General features: G+C 45.2%; 1 protein-coding gene across 2 annotated transcripts in view; it reads left to right on the forward strand.

Moving 5' to 3' along the window:
* The window catches only part of CHAT (choline O-acetyltransferase), an 84432-nt gene that overhangs the window by 53071 nt on the left and 7252 nt on the right, over positions 1-24109 (forward strand). For both annotated transcript variants that reach the window (XM_066242848.1, XM_066242847.1), the window contains 6 exons: positions 12992-13161; positions 15396-15496; positions 16381-16509; positions 19099-19221; positions 22444-22585; positions 22721-22783. In XM_066242848.1, coding sequence (XP_066098945.1) covers positions 12992-13161; positions 15396-15496; positions 16381-16509; positions 19099-19221; positions 22444-22585; positions 22721-22783 — 728 coding nt within the window. The remainder of the gene's footprint in view (positions 1-12991; positions 13162-15395; positions 15497-16380; positions 16510-19098; positions 19222-22443; positions 22586-22720; positions 22784-24109) is intronic.

Consider the following 24109-nt stretch of genomic DNA (forward strand, 5'->3'; position numbering starts at 1 on the left):
ATGAAGTTGAGGAAGTTCCCATCTGTTCTGAGTTGGGTTATGTTTTGTTTTTTTATATTTTATCATGAGTAGTTGTTGAATTCTTTCAAATACTTTACTGCATCAATTGATATAATCATGCATTTTTATGTAGTCTGTTAATATGATCAATTATATTGATGGATGCTCTAATATTGAACCAGCCTTGCATCCCTGGAACAAGGCCACTTAGTCATGGAGTATAACTCTTTTTATGTTGCTTAATTTTATTTGCTCACATATTGTTCAGTATTTTTGTATATATATTCATGAGGATTATTGAACTGTGTGTGTGTGGGGGGGGATGTTCTTTTCTTGTTTTGGTATTAGGATAACATTGGGTTAATAAACTGAATTGAGAAGTGTTTCCTCCTCTTATAATATCTGAAAGAAATTATGTGCACTGGTGTTAACTCTTTCATAATTGTTTGGTAGAATTTTGCAGTGCAACCCTCTGGACCTGAAAATTTCATTTTTAGAAGTTTTAAAATTACACATTCAATTTCCTTAATAGAGGGTTATCCAAATTTGACATTTCATATTTGGTGTATTTATACATTTCAAGGAATTGATCCAGTTCATTTAAATTGTCAAAGTTATGTTTGTAGAGTTGTTCATAGTATTTCCTGATATCCTTTTGATGTGTACAGGGTCTATAACAACAGCTCTGTTTTATCCTGATATTGTGTCTTTACTTTTTTTTGTTTGTTTCTGTTTTTGTTAGACTTGTTAGAGATTTGATTTCTCTATTAAAGAAACCAGATTTCTTTTCATTGTTTTTCTATTTTTTTTTTGTTTTGTTTTGAATCTCATTGATTCTCTTCCTTCTGTTTGCTTTGTATTGATTTTGTCTTCTTTTGCTGGGTTTTTGAGATGAGAGCTTATGTTATTCATTTGAGACTTTTCCTCTTTTCTAATGTCAGCATTTTTTTTTTTTTTTTAGAGAGGAGAGGGAGAGACAGATAGAGAGGAGAGACAGAGAGAGAGAAGGGGGGAGGAGCTGGGAGCATCAACTCCCATATGTGCCTTGACCAGGCAAGCCCAGGGTTTTGAACCGGCGACCTCAGCATTTCCAGTAATGTCAGTATTTTATTCTCAACAGGGCGTTAGCTGTGCTTTATAAATTTTGATACAGTGTGTTTTTATTTATAGTCATTTCAACTTTTAAATATTTTCCTTTAAGACTTCCTCTTTGACACAGGGATTATTTGGAAGAGTGCTGTTGAGTTTCCAAATATTTAGAACTTTTCCCGTTATTTGTTTTTACATTGAATCCAGTGACTAGAAAACACATTTTGTAGGATTTCAATTTTTTTTTTCAGTTTGTTGAGGGTGTTTTATGGCCTAAGATATGGTCCACCCTGACATATATGCTTCATGGGACCTTGAAAAAAATGTGCATCCTGCTGTTGCTGTGTTCTATAAATGTCAGTTAGATCCCGGTGATTGATTGTGTTGTTGAGTTTTTCTATATCCCTACTGACTTTCTGTCTAGTTGTTCTATCAATTATCGAGAGAGAGGCATTGAAGTCTCCAAATGCAGTTGTGGGTTTGTCTATTTCTTCCTTCAGTTCTGTTGGTTCTGTGATATGTTTGATATATACACATTTAGGATTGTTATGTCTTTTTGGTATATTGACCCTTTTTTACATGTAATGTCTGTGGTGATTTTCTTTACTCTCAAGTTTACCTAATGTGATATTAATATAGCCACTCCTGCTTTCTTTTGATTAATGTTTGCTTGATATATTTTTTTTCTTTCTTTTACGTCCAACTAACCTATATCATTATATTTGATGCAAGTTTCTTATAGATAGCATATAGCTGGGACATAATTTTTTAATCTCCTTGTCAACCTCTATTAGTAATTGTTGATATGCTGGGGTTTAATTCTGCTGTTTTGCTTTTTGTTTTCTCTGTTTTTCAATTCTTGCTTTCTTTTTCCTGTCTTCCTGTGGGATACCTGAACATTTTTTAGAATCAATTTTATCTGTAGTGTTTTCAGTGTATCTGTTTGTATAGCTTTTTCTGATGGTTTCTATAGGTATTACCCATACATAATTTATCATAGTGTATCAGTGTTAAAATTTTGCTACTTCTAGTGAAGTGTAGAAAGTTTATCACCCTTTACATCCCTTTTATAATTTATAATTACTCTCCCCCATTTATAATTGTCTTAAATATTTCCTCTAATATAAATTTAAAACCACATCAACAGTGAATGAAAATTTCTTTATTAAGATTGCTGGGAACAAATTCTTTTAGAGGTTTCTCATCTGAGATTGTTTTGATTTTCTTTTATTCCTGAAGGATATTTTGATGGACATAGAATTCTGGGGTGACAGTTCTTTTGTTTCAGCACTTGAGAAAGTTTCACACCCCTTTTCACGAGCCTTCACAGTGAAATATGTTGTAATTTGAATTTTTTTTATTTTTCTCTATAATAAAGTGTCATTTCTTTCTCTCTCAAGACTTTTTGTTTTGTCTCTAATTATCAGAAGTTTGACTATAATGTAACTTGATGTGTATTTCCTTGAATTTATTCTGTTTGAGATTAATTGAGCTTTTTTTTTTTTTTTAAACAGAGACAGAGAAAGGGACAGATAGGGACAGACAGGCAGGAATAAAGAGAGATGAGAAGCATCAATCATCAGTTTTTCCTTGCGACACCTTAGTTGTTCATTGATTGCTTTCTCATATGTGCCTTGATCATGGGGCTACAGCAGACCGAGAACCCCTTGTTCAAGCCAGTGACCTTGGGTCCAAGCTGGTGAGCTTTGCTCAAACCAGATGAGCCCGCGCTCAAGCTGGTGACCTCGGAGTCTCAAACCTGGGTCCTCCACATCCCAGTCCGATGCTCCATCCACTGCACCACCACCTGGTCAGGCAAACTAAGCTTCTTGAATTGTTAGGTTTATGTCGTTTTCCCAAAGTGGGAAATTTCCAGCCATTATTTTCATTAGTACTTTCCTGCTCTAACCCTTTTCCTTTCCTTCTGTGACTCTAATGACATAATTGTTAAATCTTTTGTCCCACAAGTTTCTTAAGCTCTGGGTTTTTTTGTTGTTGTTTGTTTTTACTAGTCTATTTTTCCTTTTTCAGAGTGATTACTTTTATTGCTTTAGCTCCAACTTCACTCATTTCTTTCTCTGCCCTACATTTTGCTATTGAGCCCATCATTTTCCAATGGCCTTATACATTGGCTATTTCTCAGTTCTAAAATGATCATTTCTTTTTCCTTTATCTTTAAATTTTTTATTGCAATTATTGGGGTGACATTGGTCAACAAAATTATATAGGTTTTACATATACAATTGCATATCACATCACCTGTATATTTTTTGTATACTCACCATCACAAGTTGAGTCTCCTTCCCGTCACCATTTATCATCTTTTCTTACCCTCCTCTACTTTCCCCAACCACCATTCCCCTGGTAATTTATTACCCTCTGATAATCAATGTGTTTATGAGTTTCTGTATTGTTGTTGTTTCTGTTAATTGCTTTACCTTTTCACCAGCCCCAACCACCATCCCCTCTGACAGCTGTCAGTCTATATCTATGCATCTATTTCTATTTTCTTTATTAGTCTATTTTGTTTATTAGATTCTACATATAAGTGAAATCATACAGTATTTGTCTTTTTATGCCTGACTTATTTTACTTAGCATGCTTTCCAGGTCCATCCATGCCATCACAAAGGGAAATATTTCCTTCTTTTTATAGCTGAGTACTATTCTGTCGTGTATATTTACCACAGCTTTTTTATCCACTCATCTACTGAAGGACACTTGGGCTGCTTCCAAATCTTGACTATTATAAATAACCCCACAATGAACATAAGGGTGTAAAAATTCTTTCGAACTACTACTTCATGATTTTTCAGATATATTTACAAAAGTGGAATCTCTCGGTCATATGGCAGTTCCATTTTTATTTTTGAGGAAACACCATACTACTTTCCACAGTGGCTGCATTCCCAGCAATGGTGCATGAGGGTTCCCTTTACTTTACATCTTCACCAACACTTGTTGTTTGTTGATTTATTGATGATCACCGTCATCTTTTTATTGATCATTTGTATGTCCTTTTTGGAGAAATGTCTACTCAGATCTTTTGCCCATTTTTTAATTGAATTGCTTGGGGTTTTTTGGTGTTGAGTTTTATGAGTGCTTTATAAATTTTTGATATTAACTCCTTATCAGCTGTATCATCTGTGAATATGTTCTCCCATTCAGTGGGTTGACTTCATTCTGTTAATGGTTTCCTTTGGCGTGCAAAAACGTTTTAGTTTGATATAGTTCCCTTTGTTTCCCTTCCCAAGAAGGTATATCAGAAAAAATATTGCTATGAGAAATGTCTGAGATTTTACTGCTTATGTTTTCTGCTAGGATTTTAATGATTTTAAGTCTTATGTTTAAGTCTTTAATCCATTTTGAGTTTCTTCTTGTGTATAGTTTAAGAAGGTAGTCTAGTTTCCATTTTTTGCACATATCTGTTCAATTTTCTTAGCACCAATTTTTGAATAAACTGTCTTCACTCTATTGTATGGTCTTGCTTTGTTTGTCAAAAATTAATTGACCATAAAGTCATGGGCTTATTTTTCAACTCTTTATTCTGTTTCATTAAGCTCTATGTCTATTTTTGTACACATATCATGCCGTTTATATTAATATGGCTTTGTGGTATAGTTTGATATCAGGTAACTTGATACCTCCAACTTTGTTCTTTTTTTTCTCAAGATTACTACAGCAATTTGGGATCTTTTGTGATTCCATATAAATTATTTAAATATTTGTTCTAGTTCTGTGAAATATGCCATTGGTATCTTGATATGGATTGCTTTGGGTAGTATGGATATTTTCATAATGTTAATCCTTCCTTTCCATGAACATGGTATATGCTTCAATTTATTTGTATCTTCTTCAGTTTCATTCTTCATTGTCTTATAATTTTCCAAGTATAGGTCTTTTACATCTGGTTAAATTTATTTCTAGGTATTTTCATTTTATTTTTTGATACAATTATAAATGAGGTCATTTTTGTTAGTTTCCTTTTCTGATACATTATTATTGGTGTATAAAATGCAACTGATTTCTGGATATTTAGTTTGCATCCTGCTACTTGACTGAATTCATTTATCAGTTCTAGTAGTTCTTTGGGCCATAGCTTTGCAAGGCAGAGCCAGCAAGAGTTGGGAAGGTGGGTCCACCAGTAGCCCAGAGGGTGCAGCTATTGGATCTCTTGTGAGGGAAAGGTACCAGCCAGCCTCACAGACATGTGGAGGAATGTCCCCTACCCTTGAGCTTCATCTCAGTCACTGACACCCACTGAGTCTGCTCTGACCTCTACATCAGGCAACTGACTCCTCCCCAGGGAGTGAGCTCTGCAGACTGTGGCAGTAGGGAGTCCAGAGGGTAAAATTATTGCATTCCCTCAGGCTGATAACAAAAGGAGGGGAGAGCTCCACCCAAAAAAGATGGCATCAGCTGTGTGGGAGAGGGACTCAGCACAGAGATTGGTGGCTGTCCCTTCATCTTTCTTCTAGGAGTGACAAACCATGGTCTCTCCTCACATAACTGTAATCCACTCTGCCCTTCCTCCATCAGAGCCCAGGGTGAGTGGCTACAAATGAGATTTTGTGCATTGGACCTTTAAGAGGGCACCTGGGTCTCTAGCTGACTCCTATCTTTCCCTGGCAGATGGAATCCCCACTGATTTTCATAGCCAGATGTTATATGAGCACCTCTTCCCAGCTCTGGTGCTCTGGGCTAGGGAGCCCAGTGTAGGGTTGAGACCTCATGCACCTCAAAAGGAAATTTTTCAGCTGAGATATCCCTCTAAAATCTGGGCTGCCACACATGGAAGTGAGGCCAGCCCTTTCCATGTCTCTGCCCTTCCTACTAGTCTTGATGTGGCTTCTTCTGTAAATCTTTGGTTATAAGATTTCTGTTCATCTAGTCTTCAATTGGATATTCAGGTTGATATTTAAGTTGTAATTTATTTTGGTCCTGAGAAAGGGGAAGTGTAACTTTTACCTTCTTTGCCACCATCTTAGATCTCCTTTATATTTTTTATTTTTTTACTGAAACTACCATTTTTTATTTTTCATTTATATGTCTTAAATGTGTTCATAATTGCTTGTTAAAGCATTTTTATAATGGCTAATTTAAAAATATTTGTCAAGTAGTTTTAACATTTGCCTGGTCTCAGTGTTGTCATCCACTAATTATCTTTTTTAATTCAATTTAAGATTTTTCTTATTCTTGGTATGACAAATGATTTCATATTGATATTTGGATATGTCATTATCTGAGACACTGGACCTTATTTAAACATTTTGTTTTAGCTGGCTTCTTCTGACAATGTCTTAGCAGGGAAAGGGATGAGCACTGCCTTGGTAGAGCCAGGTAAGTTTAGAAGTTCAGGTCCTTCAGGTGATCTATATTGGCATGCCAAGGGAAGGTACTCTTTGTTGTTGCTGGGGAGTTAAGAATTCACTCTCCCCACGTGTTCTCTACTGATGCTGGGGGGGGGGGCGGTAAACTGTGGTGTTGGTTACCACCTAATACTGATAGAAGTTCTAGTTTGCACCTTTCTTTCTCTGAAACCACCCAAGACGAGATGTCTCATTACAGAATGATGATAGTAGAAGTCTAAGTTCCCCATTCTGTCTTTGCTGGTATGTGGGTGAGGAGAGTAGGTTTAATATCTAAAAGTGTTCTTTCTTGCTAGCCTGTCCTTTACCTGGTCCTTCTGCTAAAGAGAATGATAAAAACCCTGTTTATCAGGGTTTTTGTTGTTTGTTGTTGTTCACATTTGTTTGTGTTTTAATGTTGATGGCTACTTCAGTTCCAAGTCTGAAGTTTTCTAAAACAGAAAATCCAAAGATTCAGTGGTTTAAACAATAGAAATTGATTTCTCACCATCTTGGAAGCTAGAAGTCCAAGATCAACAGGTTGGTGGGGTTGATTATTCCTGAGACCACTCTCTTTGGTTTTCAGATGACTTTCATCACATGGAACTATCCCATGGCCTTACTCTGTGCATATATATTCTCAGTGTTTCTTCTTCTTCTTATGAGGACAACAGGCTTATTGGTTTAGGGCACCACCCTTATGACCTCATTTAACCTTAATTAATTCTTTAACAGTCTTGTCGCTAAATGCAGTCATATTATTGGGAGTTAGGGCTTCAACATATAAATTTGAAGACAGATGGAGAGGATATAATCCAGTCAATAACAGCCATGGAACCCACTATCATGTGTTCCTTGGGTCCTGAGGTTCTTAGTCACTCTGCCTTCCTCTTTCCATATTTCAGAGTCTTCTATATTTGCTTTAAACATAATGGTCAGAGTTTACAATGAGAGGAACAGGGGAAAACCCTCTTGATCTTTCTAGAAGCAGATGTCCCTCCTTCTGGAGCTTTTTAAAGAGGCCTTTGTAACTCAAGTTAAAGAAATTCTGAACTGCAAAAAACAGGTTTAATTGAGCAAGAAATGCACTTGTTAGAAATCTCATAACCTCTGGAGATGGGGAGCATAAAGATTACCCCATAAGTCATAGAGTAGAAAAGTATATGGGATGTGAGCTGGCAGATTTCTCTTCTAAGAGAGATATGATCCCTCTATCTTGGGAGGAAAGATGCTCAGATGGGGTTGACAATGGCCTCTAAGAAGATACCGGGTGCCTCCATCTCCCTAGACCTTCAGAGGCTGACCTGGGCCAGCTTCTCAAGGATAGGTCAAAGTAAGCAAGAATCTCAGAGAGGGCTCTGTGTGAGAGTGTGTGTGTGTGTGTGTGTGTGTGTGTCTGTCTGTCTGTGTGTGTGTGTATAGCACTTGAGAGTTCCGCAGCCATCCAAAGGGAAAGGTTCCATGTTGATGTTCTCTCTGTTCACCTTAGTCATGGTTTGTAAGCTTTCTACCTCTAACAGGAGCTCCAGGGACCCCCAAGGTCTCATGGCTTCTGAAATTTATGCACAATTGAGGCTGTCAACCTCTCCTATGTGGGTAGCAGAGCAAGATCCTCCTATTACTCAACTCTGACTTCTCACTATTAAGCAGGAACTCCTTGAAGAAGATTGATTTACCACATTAAATGAGCCTCCATGTGCTCGATGAGGATGTCACAAGACAAACAGCCTATGCCGTATGCCTTCAGCCCACTGCTCCATGTTTCCATTACATTTGAGCTAGAGTCATGGTGGATGAGTTTGGCTATAGTTTATTTTCTCCCTGACACGATAAACTTATCAGCATTTGACCTATCAGCTCTTTGTATGCAGGGAGTTCATTTGCAAGACCACCTGGCATCCTCACTTGGCTGTTCTGCTCCCATCTCACTCTGTCTAATGAGCCAGGACCTGGTTCCTGCCTGCACAGCTAGCATGCCAGGGAGTGAAGGCTCAGCTCCTCCAAGGAGTCTCTCTTTCCCATCTAGAAGACGGTGGGCACTGGTGCCTAAAAGCTGTCCTTTTTTGCTGCTAACAGCAGGTTGCCTAGCTGAGAAGGAGTATGCCAAGCCTCCAATTTCTTAGCCAGAAGCTCTGTCAGACCTGTTCTCTACTCTTCTGGCTGAATTTCTGTATGATTCCTGGGAAGCTGCAGCCTTCCCACTCCACCTGGCCTTGGAGCTGTTCCTAAGGAAACCTTGGTGTGGGCAGATACTAAACCTGAGTTCTCAGGGCTCACTGAGACATGGCTAACAGGGCCAAGGTGGGCAGCCTTGGGCTGCTCATGGTCCCTTGTCTGGCCTCCATGCCTATGCCCTTCCCAAGCACTAGGCACCTTAGACTCTCTCTGACCACACCAACCTCTGCCCAGATCTATAAGTAGCTCCCTGCCATGGCTAGATAAAGTTCATATTGCAATACTGCCATTCAGTTTTGATGATTGGTCCCAGCCTTGCCATTAGGTTTGAATCAAAGTCACTTCCCTTCTTTTACTAGGTGACTTTAGGTAACACATGTAGCTATTCTGTTCTTCACCTGTGAATAGGGATGATAATAGTTTCTATTCGATTTTCATCTGTACGAGTGCTTAGATTGATGCTTGGCACATAGCAGATGCTCTAAAAAGGCTAACATCTCTTTACTGCGTTCTTCCAGCTGCACTGAAATCCTGCATGCCTCACAAGCTCTTCCCACAAACTTGAATGTTTACGTCCCAGCCCTCAGAGCCCTTTCTTTTACTGTTATTTGCTTCCTGATGTGCTTCTCCCTTCTTCTCTGCCTATTTAAATCTGGCTCAGGCCTGGCCAAAACCTTCTCATGCTCTGAAGTCATTAGCCAGCTTAGAAGCCAAAGGAACCCCCAGAACATCACCTGGTACAGGGCCAGACATCATGGCTATTGGCCAAGACTTACTGGAGCAGAGAGAGGTAGAGTTTGGAGCTTTGCAAAGGGTAAGAAATCCTTCCCACCTTCTTTCTACCCCTAACACTTCCCATGAAACTCCATGCCCCCAAAAGTGGTGGTCCTGACCCTCCAGGAGCCATTGGACCTTTTCTTTTGGCCAGCAGAGCTCTGCTGGGCTACCTCCTGGAGCTGTGCACACAGGCCTCAACTCTGTCTGTTCATGCACTCGCAAGTCCATTGCCAGGCAGAGACACTGCCTGCCTGAGCTGGGACCCAAGTCCAACCTTCTGCAAGCTCACAGGTTGGGTGGTGGTGGTGAAGGGAGATCAGGGTTTCTGGGCCTGGACTGGCAGCAATTGATTAAAGCATGGGGGTCTGGGGACAGTGCAGGGACTTGCTCTGTAAGGTCATGTGCTTTGTGGTAGAAGACAGTTGGTATAGAGGAAATTGGACCAGCCAAACTCAGGTACTGTGTGAGGCTGGCCTGGTGGACAGGGTGGAGGTGCCTCACCTGCACTGAGCAGATGACTCCAAGTGTGCAGAGTCCTGGAGGGTGGGGACTCTATCCAGACTGCTCTCACCATGCCAGGTACAGGGCCAGTACTCTTAGAGGACTAGGGAGCCTGGGAGCATTCTACAAGCAGGCTTTGATGGAGAGAATGAGGGAAAGGCTCCAACCTGGGGACAGCCTGAGCAATGGGAAGGGGGTCCACATGCACAGGTGTCCTGGGAGCAGCAGAAAGCTAGTGTGAGGTTCATGCACACAATCAGAACGGTTGAGTCATGAGGGGCCATAGAGGCTAGCCCTGAAGCCCAGGAGCTGTTGAGAAGTTTGGATTCCACCACGTGGGCAGGAGGAGCTGTTTCAGGCTGAAAGGATGACATGGTGACTGTGTCATACTTAAGGAGTGAAAGGAAGGTGGGGCCATGATAGGGTCTAATATGTCTTTAGCTCCTCAGGTAAGGGTTCCAAGCTTTGAAGTTCAGACCAAGGCAGGAGAGCACAAGAGGCCGGTGGAAAGTGAAGAGCCATCCTGACCCCACAAGGATCATGCAATGTCCTGGAGTATGATACTCCCCAAACTCTCATTCATTATTCTAGACAGGAAGGGGGGATGGAGGGGAGAAATGGCTGGCTTGCTGGTCACCTTCCCTCCCAAGTTGGAATGCCCGCTCTGAGTAATGGGTCCTTCCCCTAGAAGTTTCAAAGAGTGGGAGGAAGGGGATTGCTTCCCGTAAGGCTGACACATCAAGAAGGGAAACTTCCCACCTCCTTGAGTGTAGGAGCTTCCCAGAGGCTATGGCAAGGCCAAAAGTAGGGAGAAGCAGATAGGACCTTACCTATGACCACCCCAGGTTCCCATCTGTTCAGAAGAAAAAACAGACACATTCCTGGTGTGGTCACCGGCCATGTATGGACTCAGCTTCCCACTACCTGGTAAAGGTGTTGCTGAGCTTGGCTCTGACCCATAGGCAGGACCAGACCCGTGAATAGGGGCTATGAGGGGACCTAGAGCTTGAGAGGAGAGGTAGGTGGAAACTGCACCTGCTCCCACGCATACCCTGGACTTCAGGAAGGCAGATTCTAGATGACTGTGAGGGATTATGGGAAGTGATGGGAGATGATGAGCATAATTCTTGGCTTGAGGCTATGGAGGAAGAGAAGCCTATAGAGCCAAGGGCTCTGAAAGGGGGAGTCCTGACTGAGCAGTTACTGGGGTCCCAATGGAGAAGATAGAGGCAGGATCTGGGGGGTATGTGTGGCTGCACACACAAGGAGTTTTGTACCTGGGCTCAGAATCAAAGGAACCAGAGCTGGCTACAGGAAATAGAAGGGCCAGCACCCAGTCCCAGTACCTGCCTCGGTGCAGAGTCAGAGGGAGAAAGGAGGGTCTTGACTATCATCCAGGAGGGACCCTCAGCCCTGCCCCCCATATTTGACAAAGAGAACAGTCTTCTGAACAAGGACCTTGAATTTAAATACCTGCAGAAGCAAAGGGGCTCAATAAATAAGAGGAGACTGTGGCAAAGCAAGGGAGCAGCTTCTCAGCTCCAACTAATTCCTGCAGTGTAAGACTGTGAACTCACCCTCACCAGATGGTGTGTTAGGATCAGATATGGCCACGTGTGACCGAAAACCGAATATAGTAGTGGTTTCAAAAAATAGAATTCTTTTTTTCTCTTTCACATATACCAGGGACTAAGCTAGACCTGAAACATGATGGCTTCTTCCATCTCACTAGAAGGGTGCGGGACCTCATCTTCATGGTCCCAAGTGGAGGCTAGAGCTCCAGTCATTACACCTGTGTTCCAGGTGGCAGGATGGAGGAAGGCAAGAAGGAGGGCCAAGAGCACATGCTGATTATCTTTAAGGAGGTACATTGGAAGCTGCCACATAGTGTTTCTAGGTCTTGTTGGTAGAATTTAGACACCTGCAGACCCTGAGTTTTAAGGGAGGCTAGACAATGTAGCTTTACTTCTAGTCATCCCTGTAGACACAACTGCTAAAACCCAGGTGTCCAGTGGCTCAAGGGAGAGTGGTTATTGTAACATGCGACTAGCAATGTTACAGGTGCCCTTTGCCTCCAGATACCACCCAGCCCACTTTTCCATAAATGTAACATACTGGGAGTTGGGGTGGTGACAGTGACCTTCATCCTGCTACTGCATCTGCCCTAGAAGCCTGGATCTCTGGGTGATGGGCAGCCTCCCCACTGGGTCCTAATGCTATATTCTATATGGGATAGTAGAGAGGGAGCACAGCCACCACCATAAGGACTCCTGACCGCCACAGTCCCACTGAGCAGGCTCTGTGAACCTTCCTGTGCTTGGTGGAGGAAGTTATTGGCAGCCCATCTGGCTGGCCTAGCTCTGTCTCAGGATGAACCACGGGTCCAATGTCCTTGCGGAAGATTCAACCTTCCTTGGCAGCATACCTCCTGCACAACTCAGTGGCGTTTGACCTATTCATCCTGATGAGTCTCACAGGCCTGAAACAGCCTCAGTAGGGTGATCTGGTCATAGATTTTGGGCAGCCTGGATCGTGCATCTGGCTCTGCATCAACATAACTGCTGGGGTGGGGGTGGGGCACAGAGAGCAGTACCCTTACTCTTTTACTTCACATTTTCATGTGAAATTGACTCATTTAAAAATTCCACCCAATAAAATTCCATTTTAAAACTAATGCTTGAAAACCATTCAGGGCAAATAAACATATCTAGGTGCACGGTGTGGCTTCCTGGTGCCATGATGCAGGGTGTTGCTGAATGAGGGAGCCAGAGCTCCTCTCCGGGCATAGGGTCTAATATCCACAGAGAAGGCCGTAGGGCAACTCCTCATATCTTGGCCAGCTGGGCCAGTGACCACACATCTGCAGGCAGAGCTGGCCACAGATGGAGGGACTCTGAGGCTGAGCTGGGCCCTGGGGTCAGCATAAAAGCTCAGGATAGGCTGGCTAACTTCCCAGAGCACCCACTGGGACAGAGGAGGGGTCAGGACTGGCTCAAGATCTGGCTGCCCTTGTGTGTCTGTCTGTGGTGTGTCAGGCTGTGCAGTGGGGACCACAGAGCATGAGGGGAACAGGTGATGAGGCCTTGCTTGCCTGCCCTGTAGACTCCACCAACCGGTACTCACTGGACATGATCGAGCGCTGTGTCTGCCTGGTGTGCCTGGACGTCCCCGGCGCCGTGGAGCTCAGCGACACCAACAGGGCTCTCCAGCTCCTTCATGGTGGAGGCTGCAGCAAGAATGGGGCCAACCGCTGGTACGACAAGTCCCTGCAGGTGAGCCTCCCCTGGGTCACAAGCAGTGGCCTGAGCTGGCACTCGGCACATCCAGCTGACTCATTCACCAGCCTCTGTTGTCCAGGAGGCTGTGTGTGTGGCCAAGGGAGCTAAAGGGGTCAGAAATGTGCCATCGATGTCCCCCCTGGACTGGCCAGCACTCTTTTCAGGAGCAAGTAGCCAAACCCCACTCAAGCTTCCTAATCTTCTTGCTGTCTGTGCCAGGCCAGGAACTCTCTGGATCAGACCTGGGTTCACTCCTACCTCCCATCATGCACTGTGCCAAGGCCGCCCACTGAACAAACACTCAGCATGTTCAGCAAGAATCACAGCTGATGTCCAGACATGTCCTCTTTTCTTAATTTCTGTCACCCTGGCCTGGCCATTTGGACACACTTCTCTCCATCCCTGAGAAATAGGGCAGCCCAGCATGTGCCCAGAAAAATATGTCATAAAATGAAATAAAGTAATTCTTTTTTCTTTTTTTTTTTTTTTCATTCATATGACATCGACCCAGAAACAATATGCCGGAGGAAAACACTCATGCAGATGGGGATGAGGTTGAAGTTGGGTCATTCGTCCCTGTTCTCACACCCTTCTTTCCTTGGCATGCTGACCCTGAATCTAATCTTGTTTATTTTGAAAGCCTCCATGATCATGATGACCTTATTAAACAGCCGTCGGTGATCTGTACTCCTTGGGTTAGCATCACTCACCCCTAATGAGCATTTCTAGGCTAATTTTTCTCTTTCTTCGCCCTGTGCATCCTGCAGGTTATCCTTTACATTGGTGTGCATATTGATTCTGCTGTTCCTGACAAGCTTGCTCGCTGCTGTGCTGGCTGTTTCAGCCATCCCCGGCAGTGCTAATGGCTTGTAACCTCTCCTGGAGCACCTGTGGGAGTGAAATGCTATAATGGATGTACAGGACAGATGATCAGGGCCGCTGGAGAAACCCACTGGCTTCATGGGCAGGATAGGAAAGGGCCGAAATATTTCCCATCACAGAGGCAGGGTGCACTGGGGCGAGGTGGAGGGTGTGTGTGCAGGAATGAGTTTTGAGAGAAACTCTGTGGGAAGTTGGAAGAATGGGAGCAAAGATCTGGGCAGCTGACAAGTGTATGAGTGGTTGGGGGGCATGGAGCGAGTCTGCTCGGGTGTGTGCTGTGTGCCCTGGGAGGGCTTTCCATGAAGATGTCAATAGCCACTTGTGTGCTTGTTTGCCTGCTTGTTTAATTATGGGTGGTAAGCTAGTAACTCCTCAATAGGATGCTGTGCTAGATAGATGAGCTACAGGGTCACCCTGCTTTATTTGGGTTATGCTTTAAGAATCAAATCTCCTTCTTATTATTTTCTCCCAGGACTTTTGTGCACAGAGGACATCCCTTTTCCAACCCACTAAAGACAGCCTTTGTAAGGTCATGAGTCATAAGTAATCCTTACAGTTCCTGTGCTCCCTTCACATACCTTCTCTCTAGTCCTCATTATCAATCTCACGAACCCACGTTATTGGATCTGTTCTAAATGAGAGCAGGCTGCAGCCAGAGAGCTGGAGTGTCTTGCTGAAGCTCTCTCAACTGGCAGGCTGCAGCCGCAGGACTGAGAGCAGAGTCCCCAATGCCAAGCCCAGGCAGCAGTTGTTGGTGGGGCACTCTCATACACCTTGTCCTTGCTAATTTCACAGGGAGTTTATTTCTCCCTAGGAATTGTGCATTGTCCAAATTATATTGTCATCTTCCATTCAGTCACCCCACAAAATTATTGAGCACCTAATATGGGTTGAAAACTGATCTAGACCCTGGGAATAAAAATCAAGGGTGCCCACACCCAGAGGGGCCATCGGGCACATGATCGCACAATGCACTACAGGGTGACGGCCCTGACAGCCACTGTGAAGGGTAAACAGGGCTAACCAAAGCTGAAGGAATGAGCCCGTGCCAGAGGAGAGAGTGCCCAGCCTTCCTGGAGCCTCTGGGACACTCTAGCCAGAGAACTTTGGGTTGTACCTTCCCTTCCCAGAGCATTTCTGGACAGGAGTCACACAGCTGAGTGTCCTTTGAGAGTTCTCAGGTCCTGGTAACTGTGTTTAGTGTTATTTTCAGGAGATAATGTGCTTTGATGCCCTTGAGGAGAGAACCTCTTGTGAGGCCAAGGGCACCTGTCTAGGAGCCCAGGGGCAGGTGTGACGTGCTGACTGTAAGCAGAGGTCTGCTCTCCTCTCTGTTCCTCTTGCAGTTTGTGGTGGGCCGGGATGGCACCTGCGGTGTGGTATGTGAACACTCCCCATTCGACGGCATCGTCCTGGTGCAGTGTGTGGAGCACCTGCTCAAGCATGCGTGAGTCTGGAGGGGGAACCGCCCAGCAGTAGCCGAGCTGGGTCAAGACAAATTGGGTGGTCACACGGGATAGCTTTAGGCTCAAAAGTGTCTTAGCAACAAAATGAATTTGCAAACCAGCTTGAATGAGGCATTGCACGCTTTATCAGCCATGGACAGAAGGGGTCATCCAGGCAACAGATTTAAGGGCAGTTAGGGAGAAGCTTCTTGGCAAAGAATTTTTAGCTTAAAAAGTACATCTGCTTTGACCAGGGGAACTCCAATCTATCTGTGTTGTTTATCCTGAGTCAGGGATGGGCTGACTGGTGACCCAGCGCAGAGGGAAGGTTTCTGAGCTGTATGGCTCTCCACCCTCTCTCCCTCTCCCTCTCTCTCTCTCTCTCTCTCTCTCTCTCTCTCTCTCATGTCTGAGCTGGCCAGATAAAGGGCTTCTCTGACCTTCAAATGCATTGGGCTCCTTCCTCCATTTACAAATTTGTGGTTTTTCTCCTTCTATACTCTTCTCCCCAAATCCAAGTTCTAAACCTCTTCCATGATTTAGGAACTATTTACAATTTGTGAAAACCCAAACCAACCCTCACAGACAGAAGAACACAATGTGCTCCAATTTATCTCCAAATGTTTTATAATTGTTGATGGTACAATATAGCTGAACAGGAAAATGCAAAATAACAGTAATAACTGGCTCTAGAGTCAGGTAGAAGTGCCACTTGCTAGTCTAGGTGACCTCTGTAAGCCTCACTCTGTTCATCAGGGCAGTGGTTCGGGAGAACGCATACACACTGGACCCCCCCACAGCTGAGATGGCGGCAGAGGGAAGGAATCATGCTGCCCACTGCCCCCAGCTCACAAGGTTGCAGGAGGTCGCCTCTTTGTGCCTGCAGGATGAGCAGCAGCAAGCAGCTGGCCCGGGCCGACTCTGTCAGCGAGCTGCCGACCCCCAGGAGACTGAGGTGGAAATGCTCCCCGGTAATCCAAGGCTTCTTAGCCTCCTCGGCAGAAAAACTTCAACGGTAGGGCACAGCCCGAGTCTCCTTCAGGGTGATGCTCCAGAGATCACCTTGTGTCTTCCTTCCAACCCCAGGTGCCCAGGCACCTTGAAAGGTTCCAGAGACCCCACTCCTCCGCCCCCCACCCCCTCACAGGAGTATAGTCAAACAGAAGGGAAATTCTAACTCTCCGGGAAATAACCTTGTTGAGGGATCTGTCATTTCCATAAAATGTAAACATGGAGCTTTTTATTTTCTTCCAGGGTTTCACCTGACTGAGCAGAGTCGAGGGGGGGGGATCATCCTGTTTGGGGGGGATGGGTAATAAACAACTGGTTTGCATAGGTCATTTGAATCTAAGCTATTTCAATTTGCTTGAGTTAACACTGCAACTTGACAAGGGGGCTTTTATTCCCATGGGCAGGGCAGGCTCCAGGCAGGAGTGGCCAGGAATGGGTATGAGCCCTTCTTGGGGAGATAGGGGTACAGTCCTGGCCGTGGCAAGGTGTGGAATGAGCTGCGGGCTGACAACTGAGGCTGCACCTTGGTTGTTCACTCCCTCGTTGAGTAAGAGAGCATGAGTGCATTCACTCATCCATTCACTCACTCCGCCAACACTTGCAGAGTCCTAAGTCTGTGCCAGGCCTGTGGTGAGACTCTGAAGACATAGGAGCAAATGTGCCGTGGGGCCTGCCCTCCATACTTCAGCGGAGGAAGGGAAGCAGACCCCCAGAGCAAGAATGTGTGATACAATTAGTGCCCAGAACAGACAATGGCAGACCGATCTGCATCCACGGAGGGCACAGGTGCTGAATTCTGCCCGGACATTGAGGGAGGGCTTTACAAAAATGAGTCTTAAAGGGGTTTGTGCTGCAGGCGGCTGGGGAAGGCAGGCTCATGAGAGAGCCAGACTGCTGTGGAGCCCAGCAAGTGAGAGAACGGCCAGAGTTGGGGCACTAAAAGGAAGTGGGGGTCCCATTGTGAAGAACTTCACACTCCTTATGCCACACGGCCCAGAAGCTTTGAGGAACCCTGGAAGACTTGGTGCAAGGATCTGGAGAGCCAGGGAGGAAACTGTGGGAATAGGGTAGGTGAGGTAGATGGAGTGCGGCTAGGCTCACAGGCCAAGGAGCAGGAAGGACAAACCCACTACAAGCTGCTGTGAGGTCAGCTGCCTTCCATGGAGAAGCGGCCTCAGATATTCATCTATCAGGTGGTACTGGTATCTCAACCTTACATAGCTATTGTAGGATAAGCAGGTCACTAGGAGGTGAGTTATTGCTGAGCCCTGAGAAATATAATAGAAGGAGCCTGCTCCCTTCAAGGTGCTGGAGCAGGCCCCATGTGATCCTGAGGTCCCCAGCTCCTCCTTCTGGGGGCAGGAAGAACCGAGAGAGGCCTGCAGGTGGGGAAGCAGAAGAGTCCTGAGCTATACATGGGAAAGAGTGGGGTCTGAGTGGGCCGAGCTTGGGCAAGAGGTTTCTCGGGGCTGTGGTGGGAACAGTGAGTCAACAGGCCAGAATGAGGGTTGAGTTCCCATGGGAATTGGCTCTCTTCATTCTGCTGAGTTCCCAGAACTTGGCATGACCCCATGAAGAGCTGAGGTCATGTGAGGCAGCAGAAATCATTCAAGGAGAGGTAGGCAAGGAGCATCAAGTCCTGAGAGAGCAAGTATGTGAGTGAGGGCCAAGGTTGCCTCAGGGCCCCGTCCAGGGCTTTGTACTCACACAGGGCTGACAGATGATGGATGGTGCAGACCTCACTGGACGTCGCTCTAGGGAGGAAGTCAGCCCAGACCCCAAGCTCATTGTGAAGGCTGGGATTGGTCATTCCTGGGGGCAGGAAAGGAGAGACCAGTGTTCAAGGGTCTCCATGTAAACTCAGGGACTCTTCCTGCTACTCTGACAGTGATTTATAGGCAGCAAAGACCTGGGGGTGTCATGGCAGCGGCAGCAGCAGCAGCAGCAGCAGCTCTGGATAAAAGATATCTTTAGTCACCAGTAAGCAGCTTTCACTGTGGTGACCATGACCAACAGCCAGGCTCCAGGACACTCTTCCCAAAATGCAACAGGGATGAGTCTCAGGGAGGAGACACTACTTGCAGCCATCTGAGAAATAGACTCTTCTCTGGTCCAAGAGAGTTTGCAGAACTGGCAGGATGTCCAGGATGCCCAGAGAATCCGTAGGGCTTCTTACACACCTTCCCAAACAGGTCAAATGAATGATCTCTCTCGGGCTCATTTCTTTGAACAGCAGGCTTCTATGATCTGGTTTCTTAACAGTGTTCTCCTAGCCCATGCAAATCTCTCTCCTGCCCCCATATCCTTCCCTGCAGCTAAGCCCGTGTCCCTCCAGTGCCAGAGCAGGGCCATCATCTTGCCCAGCCACTCCTCACCTTCAACTCAGAGTCATGCTGGTCCAGGAGGCCCTCCACCACTTCCATAAGTTAAGGACAACCTCTGACACATTGATCCATTTCTGCAGGGCAGGGACTATGTCCTCATTCTCTGGGGTGCTAGGACATAGACCAGGTTCAAGTAACTTGGTTAGATTCTGTAATGTGTGCGTTCTATGTTGAGAGAAATAAAAGCATCTTCTTTTTTTTCTCCACAGAATAGTAAATAATCTTGACTTCCTTGTTTATAAGTTTGACAACTATGGGAAAACATTTATTAAGCAGCAGAAATGCAGCCCTGATGCCTTCATTCAGGTGGCCCTCCAGTTGGCCTTCTACAGGTGAGCAAAGCCTGCACTGGAGAACTGCCTTGCAAGCTGCTCCAGACTCTAGAATCTAAAAGTACCCTGGAGGGAGAGAGACTGTCTGTGGGCCTAGAGGACAGGAGAATGACCAGGGCAGCCTGCTTGGATGGAGGCGCCACCTAACTGAGTTTCAAGGCATGAAACTTTCTCAGAAAAGAGAAGGAAGAATATCACCACCAGTCAATTGCCTGAGTAATGGCCCAGGGTCACAGAGCTCAAAAGGCAGGAACAGAGCCTGACCACATAGTGGCACAATGGATAGAGCATTGGACTGGGATGCGGAGGATCCAGGTTCGAGACCCCAAGGTCGCCAGATTGAGTGTGAGCTCATCTGGTGTGAGCAAGGCTCACCAGCTTGAGCCCAAGGTTGCTGGCTTGAGCAAGGGGTCACTCAGTCTGCTGTAGCCCCTCAGTCAAGGCACATATGAGAAAGCAATCAATGAACAACTAAGGTGCCACAATGAAGAATTGATGCTTCTCATCTCTCTCCCTTCCTGTCTGTCCCTGTCTGCCCCTCTCTCTGACTCTGTCTCTGTCACAAAAAAAAAAAAAAAAAGAAAAAAAAAAGGCAGAAACAGAGCTGATGAAGGCCAGGCAGGTGATGGGGACATCGGGCTGAGAAGATGTTCCTCCTGCTGATCTTATCCGGTCCACCTGGGCCTCTGTAGCTGTGATGTGACCTCCTGGTTTTCCTAGAATCAACAATAAAATGGAACTAGCTTTCCCCAGCAGGTGAAGTCAAAGATCTTACATTACACTCACCCTTGATTTCTCCCTGTATCTTATCCCCAACCCTGTGAGATATTTTTCATGTGTCCCTTTGCCCTCCACCTCTACCTCTACCTCCACCATCACTGGCCCCTCCCAAGCCCCTGCCATTGCATGCTGTAGCATGCTCCCAAGGGTCTCTGCATCCAATCTTGCCCACTCTATCCTATCTTTATAGAGTATGAACTTAAATATATGCAAATCAGATTCTATCATTTATCACTGCGAACCCTCCCAGTGGCTTCCCATCATGCTTAAAACAAAATTCAGGTTTAGAAAGGCTCCTTTTCAGCTGGCCTCACCTAGGGTCTTCCCCCAAGCTCTCTCCCATATCTAGACCTTTGCTCTGGCTGTGCCTTTGCCTGTACACCTGTCACCACTCCTCTTCACCTGACAGCTCCTTCTACTCAGGTTTCAGCTCTCAAAGGACTTTCGTGACCCCTTATCTAAGACGCCTCAGATCCCCTGGCCACTCAGTTTTATGTCATACCAGTTGTGTTCCCTTTCTCTCTCATGGCAGTTGTTACTCATGTGAGCTGCCTTGTTCATTGACTTGTTGACTTTGTTTTCTAGACTGTCTCTTCCACGCATGACAGTCTTGATACCTTGCACACCTGGCACAGAACAGGCATCTGGCACTGAGTCACACATGGAAGACACTACAGGACTGTTATCTAGGGTGGTGCGGTCAGGTCTGTAATTTAGAAAAACGTCTCTAGTGGTAGGGAATCAGGGCTGAAGGCAGAGTAGGGTTCCTGACTCATCTTATATAGAACTTTGCTAAAACTAATGTGAAAAGTAGATCTTCCTCCAGATATGGCTGGCTCCAGTTGTTCTAGTTGGCTCTGGTATTCCAGAAGCCCAAGCTTGTGAGCTGGCCATGCTAGCAATAAAGTAGAGCAAAGGAGTCTCACTAATGAGCAGGCAGCACCCATCTGGACACAGCACCTGGATGCTGGTGTCCCATGTGGGGCTAAACTCACGGGGAAGGGAGCAGCCACTCTGAGCATCTGTCTTCTTACAACTCATTGGGAAAGTCTGACATCACCCTACATGGCCACAACACAGACACCTTGCCGACATGAACCGTGGTAAGACATGGTGACTGGAACTGCCATCAATACCATTCCAATACTGTACTAGCAACTGGTTGAAATGGGCCATGAAGTCAGTGTCCTGCTGGACCCATGACTGGGGAGACTGTTCAGTGAGCACTTTAGAGCCTCAGATCCAAAGCCAAGAGGAATCTACACGGTGCACCATGTGATCTTTACTATTACTGGACATGGCCAAGAATGGACATGGCCAGAGGCTACTGGCTCATTGAATATCTAAAACATGATCTGCTTCCCACAGAGAACATTCTTCAGAGTCTAAGCTTTAACAAGCTTAAAGCTTGTTAAATTTTTTCTTTAAAGAAAAGTAGCTCCTAGATTCAGCAGAAACCTAGAAGTTGCCTAAATTGAGGATGATCCATAACCAGCTAGTGATTGTGTCTATTTTGTGGTTGGCATGACATTTGCCTTGGGGACCACAGAGATACAGGAAAAGAGCTCTTTGCTTGTGTCTGGGGAAAATGAGATCTAAGTGCAAGAGAAGTTTATTCACTTGCTCACCAAGCAGTACAGAGCCAAGCCCTGTGCCACGTCAGACTTGGCCTTCCACCCTCGTGGAGCTCACTTAGTGTGGAGACATGTGCCTTGAGAAGACCATGATTTGCTGTGTGACTCTGGGCTGTCACTGTACTTCTCTGAATTCTGTGTCTTTTCCTTCCCTCCACCCCAACACCAAGGACTTTATTGACTGGTAAAGAAAGGTGTATGCTATCCAGGTACATAAGCCTAGGGGCACTTGCTTGGTTCACATGCCTAAGGAAGAGACTTTCCCTGGCTCTTGGGGAGAGTAACCATTGCTGCTCCCATCACAATCTTTAGAGAGGGTCCAGGGTTTGTTGAAAACCCAGCTGCTCCTGGATAGTGAAGCAGCTTATACCAGGCCCCCTCCCAGCCTTAATCCATAGTTCATGCTTGAATGGTTTTTAAATAAAACAGGATTCTCTCTGGGGTATGAATGATTAATTATGCAATTATTCCATTCTGTGCTATTAATCAAACATTCATCAGGTCTTGCAGAAAATCATAGGTTTCCCACCAGACTGGGATTTTTTTAAAAGCTACCAGCTCACTTTCTTAGTTTATATCTGTGTCATGTCACCCTCATATGGAAAGTACATAACTCTTCATATTAGAGACTCCCCAACATTCATCTTTGAGAAAACTCCTCTAGAATTCTATAACCGTTAAAATGAAATACGATGCCAGGTAAAGTCAGGACTGTAAAAATAAAGCCAGTTGGGGCTATCTTTCTCTCAGCATTTCTGAGTCCTCGAGAATGCAGCACCATGTAACATCCATCCCTCATCTTGTGTAGGCTGCATGGAAGACTCGCGCCCACCTATGAGAGCGCATCTATCCGCCGATTCCAGGAGGGACGGGTGGACAACATTCGATCGGCCACTCTAGAGGTGCTGCGCTTTGTGAAAGCTGTCACTGACCATGAGGCTCCTGTGCCAGTAAGTCTTGCTCCGTCCGGGAGTCTCAAGGAGGCTGTCCATCAGCTTGACTCTGTGACAAGCAGCTCCTTGGGCCTGTTTGTCCCTGAGTAGCCCCTGAAAACCCCGTGTGCCCTGTGACTGGTCTGTCCACAGTATGCGGAAAAGCTGCAGCTCCTGAAGGACGCCCTCAGAGCCCAGACCGAGTATGCAGTCATGGTGAGTGATGAGGTGCAGCCTCACTGAGCTTATGACAACTGGCTGTGCCAGCGCTGGGCTTACAAAAGATGGGCCACAGCACAAACTGGGTGATAGTGACTTGGCAAGCCCACTCTACCTGCCAGAGCCCCCTCCTTCTAACTTTTAGAACCTAGGAAACACCCCATACCTGCTCTCTAGGCAGATTTTATGAGAACACAATGAGTCGTTTTTGAAACAACAACAATAATAGCACCAAATATGTATAGCAATTTGTGCTCTGTACAACAGATGAAGTCACGAGTGAAGGGAGTGCACCCAGGCCCAGTGCTGTAGTGGCTCGTACACCTTGCTCAGTCGTAGGTGAAGCAGGGTTTATTCCCATCCAGTGCTGATTTTGCCTTCTTAGTCTTTATGTTTTTATTTATAGGCTGTAAATGAAAAATATATTTTCCCGAAAATTAGTAGTGACATCAAAATCATAAGGGAAAATGTTTCCTTAGTTTAGAGAAATAATTTATTTTCTAGCACTGCAAGCTTGCATTCAAACAGCAAAGAATACCCTGGGGCTAGTGATCAATGGATTCACTAAAAATCATTCTGATATAGTCTTTGCAAAGAAGTTGACCAGATTCCACTCTAGATAGTTGAAAGCAAGTACAATGCATATCTGGGTTTTAGTACCAGCCAGTGTAGACTTTCCTCTAATTCCATATATTCTCTAATATAGGTCCTTACTTCATCTGAAGAGTGAAGTGTGTTTGTTCCATTTGGGGAAAATCAAGCTCACTCTCATGTATCCAATCAGTTTTTTTGGGTACCCATTATGTATTATGTTCGATCTGCATGTGCTCAATAAAGTGCTGGGTGTTAGGAAGTAAAAAAAAAAAAAAAAGGAGTCCACAAGCCCTATCATTAGGGAGTTTACTGTGTAGTTAGGAGAAGAATCTCCAAAATGATAAATTCAATATTATGTGAAAGAGGTCCTCAAGACATAGTAAAGAGCATGAGGGAGCTAGCTCGTTCCTCTGACTGGAAAATCCAAGAAGAGTTCTTGAAGGAAATAGTGCTTAATATGAGACTTGAAGGATGAGGAGTTGTTTATAACAGACATAGAAGGGAAGAATGGTCCCAGAAGGATACAGCATGCACAAAGACAGTCTGGAGAGAATAAGACACATTGGAGGAAAAGGAAGTAAGTCAGGTATGCAAAGAACAGAGGATCAAGAAAGCTCATAATGTTGGATTTTCTGCTGCAAAGCTACTCGAACGACCAGGTGGGAGGAGGACTGGTTGGGGCATGAGTAGGTCTGCTGAGAGGCAGCAACACTGACTATAGATGAGAAT

This window comes from Saccopteryx bilineata, chromosome 9 (assembly GCF_036850765.1).
Source record: "Saccopteryx bilineata isolate mSacBil1 chromosome 9, mSacBil1_pri_phased_curated, whole genome shotgun sequence".
Lineage (NCBI taxonomy): Eukaryota > Metazoa > Chordata > Mammalia > Chiroptera > Emballonuridae > Saccopteryx > Saccopteryx bilineata.